We start from the raw sequence: 13159 nt of genomic DNA on the forward strand, positions 1-13159 counted from the left end.
TTATTTTAATTTCCATAGCCTCTTGTTAATATGGGAGCACTTATGAATCCCACCTTGTACTATAGATATTTATCTAAATGTTTTATTCCCCCTTCTAAGACTTTCTCAGCTACTTCAAGATCTTCTTATACCCCACAATACTAGCCTCGTGCCTTGCATGTAGTATATGCCAAGTGATAATTGATTGAATCCATTATATAATTGATATCATATTTCTTGCCTTCTCAAAAGGGTGGGGATGGACAGGAGGAAGGAAGAGAATTTGGATTTGGTGAGGAGTTTGGTACTCTACCCTACAACCCTCCAATCAGGAGAAAGGAGGCTGAGAGAGGCAGTGTGCAGGCTTGGGTTGGCAGCATGGTGGTGAGTTTAGAAGTGATGAGCTTATTCTGGAAGGGGCATCTTGTTCTGTGGAGCTGAAACAAAACAGAGCAGCAGATCCTAAGTGGAGATAAACACATATACATAAAATGTTAATTTACAATACAAGGTAGCACACCAGGGTTATTTATACCAACAGTAATCACTATCATAGGTCAAGGAAGGGAAAGTTCACTGTGAGTTGTGCTAATCAAAGAAGACTTCATGGAGGAAGTGCTATGAATTGGGCCTTAATGAAGGGGTAGAATTCAGATGAGTTGAAAGGAATGAAGGCGGAGACGTTCTCAGTAAGGGGAATGGTAGAAATATGAGTATGATGAAAGGAATATTCAAGGCCTGTCAGAGGTTAACCTGAATAGAGAAGAGTCCTATATATTTAAACGTATATGTGGATATGTGTGCATATGTATGTATACACACATATATGTGTATATACATATGCATGCATGCACGTATAGAAAACATGGCTCCTCTATTCCCCTCTATTCCCAGAATATTATCAGCTTACAGAGAATTTTCCCTTCTACAGTGTATCACATATTTTCTTAAGAAATATAGTTGATTGATATATGACTTTGACATGAATATTACTCTGCCCCCAGAAGGGTAGAATCAGGTGCTACAAAATGATAAGCTAGTTTTTAATATTGAGATAAATTTCCTTTTCCTTATATGTAAGCCCAATATGTATCATTAGTTTTTCCATGTTGTTTATTGCACTAATGTTGGTATCTTGTAATTAGCTGAGGGATTATAGTTCTGGGAATTCATCTTAAATTCCTTAACATCAAGGTATATTATATAAGTGATATCACCAAAAAATTTTAGTAAATGGTTCATGTAGCAATTGATTAATAACATCAATGGAAAGATGAAAAAATTGATTTTCCACTCCAAAGTTTGAGATCGAAGATCCTTATGACTATGTTATTTGTTTGGGCCTTTTTTATTAGAATTGGCAAAAAAGAAAAATATCACATTATAAAATATTGGCTTATTTTTTTTCTAGGAATAATTCCATCCAATGGGAAAGTGGATCTGACTGTGACATTTGCACCATTCAGATATGGAACTGCAAGAATAAAACTGCAGCTGTGGGTTTCTGAGTTCAACTCTAGGCCTTATGTATGTACGTTCACTGGAACATCATCTCCTCAAATGGCTTTGAGGTACAAGTTCACTTGGTTGTTGTGTATTGATTATAGTTGTTTTTTAAAGTATTGGAACATTTTTTTAAACCTCTAAATTCCTTCAGGTTTTTTTAATAACATGGAGAGAATTGAATGCTAACACTAAACTATTTGAAGTGATGGGACTTATAAAATACTTTTTACAAGTATAGCATTAACTTATTTCATAATTGGACTTTTCATTCATCACTTTCATTTTTAAGCAACTCCAATACTACCTTTTTCACAAGGCAATCTTTTTTTGTTGGTGGTGGTGGTGAGGCAATTGGGGTTAAGTGACTTGCCCAGGGTCACACAGCTAGTAAGTGTCAAGCATCTGAGGCCGGATTTGAACTCAGGTACTCCTGATTCCAGGGCTGGTGCTCTATCCACTGTGCCACCTAGCTGCCCCTTCATAAGGCAATCTCAATCTATCTGGTTAATATCTGGTAAACTACCTAATGTCATCAATTGACTAAATGAAGCAGTGTGGCAGAGATCAGTCAATCAGTGTCCAGGCCAGTATCTGATTCTGAGAATTAGCAGAGGCACGGGTGGACGAGGGTGTCTCTGCATAAAAACATCCTGTAGGCCACAGAACCCTATGGGCAAAAATCTAGTTTATTGTTTTCTCCATTTTTCTCCAACTGTTTGTTCATCCTTGTTTCGAATGCCTATATTTCTCTCTCTATTGTTTCTATTGTCTCCGTTGTTTCCTATATTTCCTTCATTGGGAAGTCTTACGTTCAGCCATCGTTTCCCTGCCCTCAACAAATCTCCTTAGTGTAAATTGACCTTCCAGTGTGACATCTCTTCTATTTGCAGCTTGCCAGGTCAATTCAGGCTGTACTGTACTCATCAGGACTACTAGTCTATAATAGTTTAGCTCCATGGGAATGATGTTATAAAAGGGTAATTTGCTGAGCAGTGTAACTGGAGGGTTTGATAATGTTCAGACAAGCAACAGTCATAATGACTTCATTATAAAATGATATTAGATAGAACAGTGTTATAGAAAGTATACCCAAGCCCCTATTTTTCAGTCTGGAATTTCTTTAGATTTTTACAAATGATAATGGAAATTCTAGTCATAGAAATGCCTTAAAATAATTTGAAAAATGAAAAGAAATTACTATTTTTTTAAAATACAGAACTGGATACATACCCAGATCTCAAACCTATACAAATCATGAACCAAAATGCGCAGGGCATACAGAGAGTGTAAATCAAAACATAAATGTACAAAGAAACATAACCATTGGTTTATATTCTTATCATGACTTTGCCTTCCAAAAGTTCAAAGCATTTTGTGAGATCAAAGACCACTTTCAGCTTTGTACATTGCTTGATACATTTGGAAATTTAAAGGTCCAAAGTCGCACAACTAAAAAGCAGCAGAGAGGGGTCCTAACCTTGGTTTGGTAACTCCACGTCCAGTACTGTGTCCACTATGCTCTGACACTATCTCTCTGTCATTCACTGCCATCATTCCATCTGCCCCAAACAGCAGTCTTATTCCTTTTTCCATTCTCTGGTTTTCTTCAATATACGAGCATGGACAAGTTACTCAGGACAAAGTAAAATATGAAATTTGTTAGCTGCTACAGTAAACTTTACAACCTTTTGCATCTTTAAAAAAACCTTATATTTGCAATATGTTCTTTTGCTGCAATCACTTTGTTTATGTTTTTGTTTTTCCTGACCTGGCATTAAGCTCACAAGATTTTTACACATATTATCAAATTCTTTGTCTTCTTAGATACCTTCTCCTCTCTGTTTTTGTGTCACTGCTCTTTCCTGGTTCTCCTGTCTGATGGTTATTTCTCAGTCTCTTTTGTTGATTCTTCATCCATGTCACACTCATCATTAACCATGGACATACCCAAGTCTCTCTTCCAATTCCTCATCTCTTTTCATTCTGCATTACCCCACTTGATGATTATGTCAAATTCCATGGGTCCATGATTATTCCTGTGCAGATGTATATATACAGTTTTAGTCTCTGTTCTGAGCTATAGCTCTGCATGAACAACTGCAGGACTTTTCAAACTAGAAATCCTGAAGCAAATAGGGTGTAGATATCTAAAACTCAATATGTCCAAAACAAAACTCATTACCTCCTGAAATTCTCCCATCTTCTGACTTTTCCTATTCCTGTGGAGGGACCATGATCCTCCAGGTTGCAATATTGAAGTCACTATCAGCTACTCACTTTCACTAACCTCACACATCTAATCCATTTCCAAATGGTTTCATTTTTAACTTCACCACTCCTCTCCTTTGTGACCATATCATTCATTCTCACACCCACCAGCTGAGTTCAGACCTTCATTACCTTTCCCTTGGACAATTGTAGGAGCCTTCTAATTATTTTCCCTCCTCACTCCCACATGTCCTCCACTCATCTGCCAAAGTGACTAAGAGATAAATCTAATCATGTCATCCCTCTGCTAAATAAATTCTAGTGGCTTCTCATCACCTCTTTCTTCTTTTTGTTGCTCAGTCATTTCAGTCATGTTGGGCTTTTGTTGGCAAAGATACTAGAGTGGTTTGCCATTTCCTTCTCCAGCTCCTTTTACAGATGAGGAAACGGAGGCCAACAGGGTTAAGTGACTTGCAGTATCTGAGGCCACCTGACTCCAGGCCCAGCACTCCATCCACTGCATCACTTATCTGCACCCTCATCACCTCTAGGGTCAGATATAAACTCTTCTGGTTGATATTTAAAGGTTATCTTTGTAACCTAGTTTCTCCCACATTTCTAGTCTTCCTATACTTTCCTTCCCTCCACACATTTTAGCATCCAGCCATGCTGGCCTACTTGCAGTTCCTTAAAATACAACACTCCAAAGTGCCAATCACTGACTTTCCCTCCTGCCTTGAATACTCTCCATCCTTAGCTACACTTTTGTGTTTTCCCGGCTTCCTTCAAGGCTCATCTGGATTCTCATCTTTGGCAAGAGGCACTTTACCAGTTCCTCCAGCTGCTACCTTCTACTATGTAGAATTAGCTTGCCATATACTATGTGTGTATCTTTTGTGCACCTAATTATTTACATGTTTTCTGCCTCATTAGAATGTGAGCCCCTTGAGAGCAGAGACTATTTTTGTATTTCTTTGTATCTTCAGCACTTAGCACATGCCTGGAACATAGTAAGGACTTAGTAAACTCTTGCTGACTTAACTTGACTTTTTTTTTTTTTTTTTTTTTTTTTAGTGAGGCAATTGGGGTTAAGTGACTTGCCCAGGGTCACACAGCTAGTAAGTGTTAAGTGTCTGAGGCCAGTTTTGAACTCAGGTACTCCTGACTCCAGGGCCGGTGCTCTATCCACTGCGCCACCTAGCTGCCCCTTTAATTTGACTTTTTAATCACATTGAATATTGAGTGTCCCTTTGATGAACAATCCATTCTCCCCCCCCCCAAGTATAATCTTGATTATAGTCCATAGGTTTTTTTTGGGGGGGGTTAGGGAGGGGGTGAGGCAGTTGGGGTTAAGTGACTTGCCCAGGGTCACACAGCTAGTAATTGTTAAGTGTCTAAGGCCGGATTTGAATTCAGGTCTTCCTGAATCCAGGGCCGGTGCTATATCCACTGTGCCACCTAGCTGCCTCTCATAGGTTTTTTTGTTTGTTTGTTTGTTTGTTTGTTGTTGTTGGGGTTTTTTTCGGGGCAATGAGGGTTAAGTGACTTGCCCAGGGTCACACAGCTAGCAAGTGTCTGAGGCAGGATATGAACTCAGGTCCTCCTGAATCCAGGGCTGGTGCTTTATCCACTGCGCCACCTAGCTGCCCCCGCCCCCATAGGTTTTTGTTTTTGTTTTTCCCAGCAACAAACATTTATTTTATTTTCCAGTTACATGTAAGGGTAGTTTTCAACATTCATTTTCATAAGATTTAGAGTTCCAAATTTTTCTCCCTCCCTCCCTCCCTCCCTTTCCTCCCCCCTCCACAAGATTGCAATCCCCCATAGGTTTTTAATGGGATTTAAAGCAGGTAGGTTTCTAGACCGCTGAAACATGCTTATAAATTGGTTTGGATGTTTCCAAACCTTTCGTGACATGTGACCTGGTACAAAGGCATGTTACGGTGTTCCATCTCCATTTGGAAATTTATGTAATCTGGAACCATTCTGCTTCTTGGTATATCAACATATTAATTAGAGCTCATCATTCCATCAGTCACAATTGGACTTCCAGGTACAACAGAAGTAGAAAATCCCCCCAATATTTTTGAGTAGATGTCTTACAAGAGTGGTCTAGAACTCAAATAGAAATAGGAGCCATATAAACCATACCAAAGGATCCCTGTGGTCCTCATATTAACTTAGAAAACCACAAATGAACATTATGTATGTTTTATTGTATTTTTATTTATATTGTTAAATATTTGCCAATTACATTTTAATCTGGTTCCAGCCACACTCGGGAGTATTACTAGCCCCATTCCCGGGAAGCGTTTTTGATACCTCTGTCATACAATGTGAGGAAGATGGCAAGATCTTGCAGGCTCACCTAGATTTCTTCTGACAACAGTTTTGGTATAACCTTGAATGAAAAAGTGAGTTTTGTCAGCAAAACATTATCTTTTTCCAGTCTTTCAGTCTTTATATTTTCTTGACTCTGACAAGTATTTTTTTTTCTTCATAGCAATGTTAGTCAGTCAATTAGCTTTTTTTTGGGGGGGGGACAATGAGGGGGTTAAGTGACTTGCCCAGGGTCACACAGCTATTAAGTGTCATGTGTCTGAGGTCAGATTTCAACTCAGGTCTTCCTGAATCCAAGGCTGGGGCTTTATCCGCTGCGTCACCTAGCTGTGCCCAGTCAATTAGCTTTTATTAAGTACTTACTATGTGCCTAACAATGTGCTAAACAACTAAGAATATATATATGTATATATATGTATATGTATATATGTGTGTGTGTATTTATATTTATATAAATAGAATGAAGGATAAATCTCAAAGAGTTTGCTTTCTAATGGGGGAAGATAATATATAAAAGGAAGCAGTAAAGGGGTCAAGATACCTGGGCATGGTAGAGGACAGAGTTGGCCTGGGCATCTTCCTTACATAGAGGTTTTGGGAGGAACAATCCAGTCGGAGGGAAGAGTTGCAGGGGTGGAGAGTACGTCCAATGAGTGAATTCCAGGACTGGAGTTAGAGAGGCCTGAGGATGAAGAGCTAGGGATATTGGGGCTTCTCCGTGGTAGCAGAAGTCTAGAAGCCAACCTAGAGAGGAATGGTTAGCATTTTCTTCTGTTGGTTTACTCACTGTTCTAATTTCAAGAAGCTTATTCTGCATTGTAGAGGTATCAGCAGCTACTTCAGCTGCCAGGTCTCTCTGGTCTTTGCTGGGTTTTTTGAGGATTAATAAGGCTATTTTGAAGTAATAGCGTGTTGGTTCATGGCATTATTTTTCATTTGTGGATGAACTTTCTTTTAAAACCTAATTGGGGGCAGCTAGGTGGCGCAGTGGATAAAGCACCGGCCCTGGAGTCAGGAGTACCTGAGTTCAAATCCGGCCTCAGATATTTAACACTTACTAGCTGTGTGACCTTGGGCAAGTCACTTAACCCCAATTGCCTCACTGAAAAAAAAACACCAAAAAAACAAAAAAACCAAAACCTAATTGAATCCTTTAAAACTCTCCAAAAATCTAGAGACTTTCCTCTCTTCTGTAATAAATGACACTTATTCTCAAAAGTTCTCATCATTTCCACACCAGCAATCATTTTCAGTTATTTTAGAATAGCATTTTTCAGCTTTAGAATAGCATTTTATTCCTTTAGCTCCTCCACCTTTTAAGGAATAAAATTATCATTAGTCCAAGCCAAAAAAAATGAACTATGCTGCTTTTGACAGAGATAGAGCATTAGCAGATATTTGTATGACTGCAGTTCCTAATCGCTATGATATCGTATCCCCACCTCAGACTTGTAATCTATTTCCTGAACCACTCATGTATGTCCTCTTTTTGGCCAGGTGATATAGAGTTCTGAATATCTATATCATTGGCAGTCTTCAGAGAGGGACTGCTTATATAATAGTGGGAATTTCTTTCTAGTTGGATTCTAACTATATTGATCTCGATAGAAATGCCTTCTGTCATGCTTTCATCTTCATTTCCTAGATTCCCTCACATGTAGATGTCTTCTTGACACGTGATGATTCATTTTTTCCTATCCTATTCCTCTTGAAAGAGACATACCCCTCCAGAGCCATATTCCAGTCCTGGGATCTTCATCTTACTAAGTCTTAAAGACTTATGAGGTCAAATTTACCTCCTTTCATTAGGATTGTTCTTTTTTTTTTTTTTTTTGAGGCAATTGGGGTTAAGTGACTTGCCCAGGGTCAAACAGCTAGTAAGTGTTAAGTGTCTGAAGCCTGATTTGAACTCAGGTACTCCTGAATCCAGGGCCAGTGCTTTACCACTGCGCCATCTAGCTGCCCCAAGATTGTTCTTTTGTGTATAGATATTTGAGGCCATGGGTTTATTGACATCTGCTTTTCTTAGATTTTGCCTAATGTAATTTTTTGTTTGGTTGGTTTTTTTGGTGAGGCATTTGGGGTTGTGACTTGCCCAGGGTCACACAGCTAGTGGGTGTCAGGTATCTGAAGCCGGATTTGAACTCAGGTCTTCCTGACTTCAGGGCCAATGCTCTATCCACTGCGCCACCTAGCTACCCCCATGTGATTTTTAAGGGCATATCTATTGCTAATTTTTTTTCCTTTTCTTCTAAATTTTGTATCCAGCTTGATAGAAGTTTGTAGGTAATCTGATGTTTCCTCCCTTTCCTTTTCAGTTTAAAGCTTTTTTGGTTAAATTTGTGAGATTTGGCAAAAACATTCCTACCAGCCCTTGTTAGTTACACTCCATCCTTGGCTAGGAGACTGTCATTGTATATTTTAAGTATTGGCCAATAAACCTAAATCCTATTTTCAGGCATCATTTTCTGTGAACCAATGTTAACAGAACCAGCTGTCTGCTTCCTAAATGTGTCTTTCTCTTCTGACATTGTTGCCTTTTCTTAACGGCATGATGAAAACACCATCTGTGCTCCTAAAATCTCTAGTTTCTTTTTAAAAAAATATCCAGTTACTTACTAAAGATTTAATAATCCTTAGTAATGCTTTCAAGATTATTTTAAGATCAAATATAAAATCCCCTATTTGGCTTTTAAAGCCCTTAATAACCTGACCCTTTCCTAAACTTAACTTCTTAGAATTTACTCCCCTTTGTGTACTTTACAACCCAGTGACACTAGTCTTCTTGCTGTTCTCATAGAAGATGCTCCATCTCCTCATTCTGTGCCTTTCCATTGGCTGTCCCCTATGCCTGGAATACTTTCCCATTTTACCTTGTGGCTCCTTTTAAGTTAATATCTCTTTTTCAACAAGCCTTTCCTGGTCACTATTCATGCTATTGCCTTTCCTCTGAAATTACCTTTAATTAATCCTCTGTAAAGCTTATTTTTACATAGTTGTTTGCATGTAGTCTTCCCCGAATCAATTTTGAGTTCTTTCAGAGAAAAGACTTGTTTTTGCCATTTTTTCGTATCCTCAGAACTTAGCACAGTGCCTGGTATATATGGCAAGCACTTAATAAGTGCTTGTTGACATCACTCAACTTTTTTACCAATATTATTTGTACCCACATGAATCACTAGAAATATGTAGTAAACCATCAGGTCTCCCGTCTTAGGAGAGTCTCCATAATATATTGAATACAGATGCAGGCAAGGCTGTAGATTTCTCTCATTATTATTAGGTCAACAAATAGTTGCCTCTGTACCCCTCAGCAAGGAGTCACTAGATGACACTACTTGTCTCTTTCCTTTGATCCATAACAAATGATTTCTTACCAACATTACCTGAAGGACAGGTTGCTCTTTCCCTCCTTAGAGAATGGAAGTCTCTCCTCTTTGGAGAAAAAACCAAACAAGCCTAAAATGTTATATATTACACAGTCCTGCATACCCTGCTACCTTTTTTTTTTTTTACCTTTTTAGAAACTTTTCTTCTCTGTTTTTATGTTTAAGCTTTTTTTTCTTTTTTTTTTTAATCATTTCATTCTCTCTGATACTTTGTAGAGAGGTATTCTTCAAACCTCCTTAAATATCCTTCTAAAGAGGAGACAGGTCTTCATTCCTTGGATGAAACAGACTTGATATAAACATTTTTCCAGTCACCCAGTAATCCATGACTTTTCCCTATGGTTCTCTAGCTAATTCAGTCAATTGTTAAATCCTATTGTTACACCATAGCCAATTTCATTTGCATATGTTTCCTCCTTTCTACTACTATAGCTACCACCCATTTTAGTCTCTGAGTAGTTTTCATCTGTAAGGTTGTAATATCCCTGAACCACATTCCAGCCTCTACCTTTTCTAATCTGTGTGTCATGCCACAGCTAATACAATCTTTGGAAGGCATAGGTATGATCACACCTTCCACACTGAGTCTCAAATAACCATTCCTTGGATGAAACAGACTTGATATAAACATTTTTCCAGTCACCCAGTAATCCATGACTTTTCCCTATGGTTCTCTAGCTAATTCAGTCAATTGTTAAATCCTATTGTTACACCATAGCCAATTTCATTTGCATATGTTTCCTCCTTTCTACTACTATAGCTACCACCCATTTTAGTCTCTGAGTAGTTTTCATCTGTAAGGTTGTAATATCCCTGAACCACATTCCAGCCTCTACCTTTTCTAATCTGTGTGCCATGCCACAGCTAATACAATCTTTGGAAGGCATAGGTATGATCACACCTTCCACACTGAGTCTCAAATAAAATACGTAAGTCCTTAGTCTGGCGTTCAAAGTCCTCTGTAATTTGATTGTTTCCTACCTTTCTAGACTTAGTTCATATTACAATTATTCATTTGTTCTAAAGTCAAGGCAAACTAGATTACTCACTGTGTGAAAAGGTGTCCTTCCCTTCCTTGCCTCTGTGTCTTTATGCATACTATTTTACCTGCTCCCTTTACTCATTCAAGGTCTAGCTCTTGTGCTACCTAGTCATGCCAATTCCCTCAGATAGAATTGATGTTTCCTTTAAAAATTGGCAAATTTGATAAAATTAATTTTTTTTAAATTGACACATTTTTTAAAAAATTTGGCTACCAACAATGATTTATATTTATAAGAAGTACTATAAAAAGCTATCAAGTTTGCAAATGAACTGAAAATAAGGTGGGCTGATCATATAGTGGGAATAAGCAGACATACAGGCAACCCTAAGATGCTATAAGATCAAAAATAGGGTCTTCAATTTATTGTGTAGTTCTTTTGTGGAAGATTTATGGGAAAATATGACTAAGACTGGCCATAGATAGGAAGTCATGGAGGAAGTTTGATCAAGTTGATAAAGTACCCACTTTGATGACATTATGTATCTTTCAGTGTCTCCAAGTAAAGTGATTAATTGCAAGGTAAAGGCTAAAAATCCACAAGCACAAACAAGTGCAGAAATTTATAAAGTGTCAAATGGTTATTAAAAATGATAGGATCCTAAACCAGAAAGTGCTGACACTGAGCTTCCTAATCTAAAATAATCTCTGGTTCTAGCTCCGCAGTGGAGAAAAGGACTTCTGTTGGAAAACAGTGGCAGCCAGCCGTGTCTGTGGGAAAGAAGACATGCACTTCTGTGTGGTTTAATGGGGAAAACATGATGACCTTGAAATTAGAAGCCCTAGGTTCTAGTCTCACTTTTGCTACTTACTAGCTGTGACCTTGGACAAGTCACTTCCCCTGTTTGGCTTAAGTTTCTTCATCTTTAAATTGAGAGTGCTGGATGAGATGACCTTTTAGGTATTTTCTAGCTTTAGTAAGTAATACATGATTTTTTGCTTCTTGCTTTACTACACTTCCTCCGTTCAAGAAGCTCTAGGACATGAAAACAAACAAACAAACAGATGAAGTTCTGGGATGCCCTTGTTCCAAGGAAGAGCCAACTGCTGAAATTCCATGGCCCCACCATATTTCCCCTGCCTCAGTTAAACACATCAGTGACATACTGGTCCACGATACATGCTCAGAGCTTCATTAATTTCTTCCCAAATATATCAGTGAAACAACTTCTTCATAGGATTTACTAGAAGAGCTTTACCCTGTGGAAGATATTTGCACATTTTTGTACTAACTAACATTTCTGAATCGACTCTATCCCCTCAGCATCCCAGAATAAACAACCCCTTTAAGCCTAGGTGGTGGTCTTTCCACAAGATCCTTAGGTGTTTTACAATTACAGAATATTGTTCTGCACTCATGTGTATATCCCTTTTCACAGTATCTCTCAGAAATGTGGTGGGCAGTGTTTTCCATTTCCATTCCAGGGTCTTAAGATAAAAATGTAATTTCTTTAACTTTCAAAACATCAGTATAGACATTTATTATGCAAACTATTTCCTACCAGTTGCATTGTTTTGTTTACTATTTTTTTTCTTTAAAGGTACAAAAAACAAATAGGCCTGAGTGTCTAATTTGATATATATGGATAGAATGAAGAGTGCCAATTTTAGTAAATGGCAAATAGATTGAAATGTTTTCTGAGGGCTTTTTCCTGTTTTGGTTTTTTTTTTTTTTGGTGAGGCAATGGGGGTTAAGTGACTTACCCAGGGTCACACAGCTAGTAAGTATCAAGTGTCTGAGGCTGGATTTGAACTCAGGTCCGCCTGACTCCAGGGCCGGTGCTCTATCCACTGCGCCACCTAGCTGCCGCCCCCCCCCTTTTCAGTTTAGACATAGGGATGAGTATTGTGCAAGGTCTAGAAGGTTATCAGGAAGAAGCACTCTTGGGTTGTTATGGTAATGTAGTATCTATTGTTCTGAATCACAGGTTAGAAGATTTTCAGAAATTAAATGATCTCTCCAAGAAAATTCTAATTCCTCCTGAAAAGACATACATAATTGTATCAAAGAAAATGCCATCTGAAAAGGCCAGACCTCCAAAAGTTAAGGTAAAATAGCAAATACTCCTAAATGCCCTTTTTAATTATCAAAAGGAATAATACAAATAGGTGTGTTGTTTTGGGGGATTTTTTTTACCATTTACTGTGTCCTATAGGAAATCGAATACAAAGACTTGAGATTTCCAGTAAATTTATCCAATCCTTTTGCTGTGGCAAGCGTTTTAAACCAAGAAGCAGGAAAATTGAAGATTAAAGAATTAAGAGAAGGTAAGGTGGTTCATCTCACAGAATTTAATATTTCTGAGAGAGGTGAAAGAATGACTGCTTATCCCATCTATGATGGATGCAAACAAACTTGGTTTTGGCCGTTTTGTTTTGCTATGAACATGTGCTTCCTTTTTGCAAATAATTCTCATTTGATTAATGCCCTAATAATTGTTTAATACTATCTGCAGTTTTGTACCATGGTGATGAATTATCCAAGACGAGACAAATGAAAGAAGCTTTGTTTTTACAAAAAGTCAGATGGGATGCTGTTGAAGAAGCAGAAAACCATCTTAAGTGGTAAATGTCAATCATATGTGATGGATCGTTTTTAGATGACGACTTGTATATCTGAATCACAATAAGATGTAATGACTGTTAGTATATTTAATCACAAATATAATTATTCTCTCCCATATCTCTCCCCATT

General features: G+C 38.0%; 1 protein-coding gene across 1 annotated transcript in view; it reads left to right on the forward strand.

The window, feature by feature from the left end:
- The window catches only part of CFAP221 (cilia and flagella associated protein 221), a 113863-nt gene that overhangs the window by 48267 nt on the left and 52437 nt on the right, over nt 1–13159 (forward strand). Inside the window, exons 8-11 of the mRNA XM_043995370.1 lie at nt 1391–1550; nt 12393–12513; nt 12621–12732; nt 12921–13029. Of these exons, the coding sequence (XP_043851305.1) occupies nt 1391–1550; nt 12393–12513; nt 12621–12732; nt 12921–13029 (502 nt within the window). The remainder of the gene's footprint in view (nt 1–1390; nt 1551–12392; nt 12514–12620; nt 12733–12920; nt 13030–13159) is intronic.

Source organism: Dromiciops gliroides, chromosome 3 (assembly GCF_019393635.1).
Source record: "Dromiciops gliroides isolate mDroGli1 chromosome 3, mDroGli1.pri, whole genome shotgun sequence".
In the NCBI taxonomy this organism is placed as follows: Eukaryota; Metazoa; Chordata; class Mammalia; order Microbiotheria; family Microbiotheriidae; genus Dromiciops; species Dromiciops gliroides.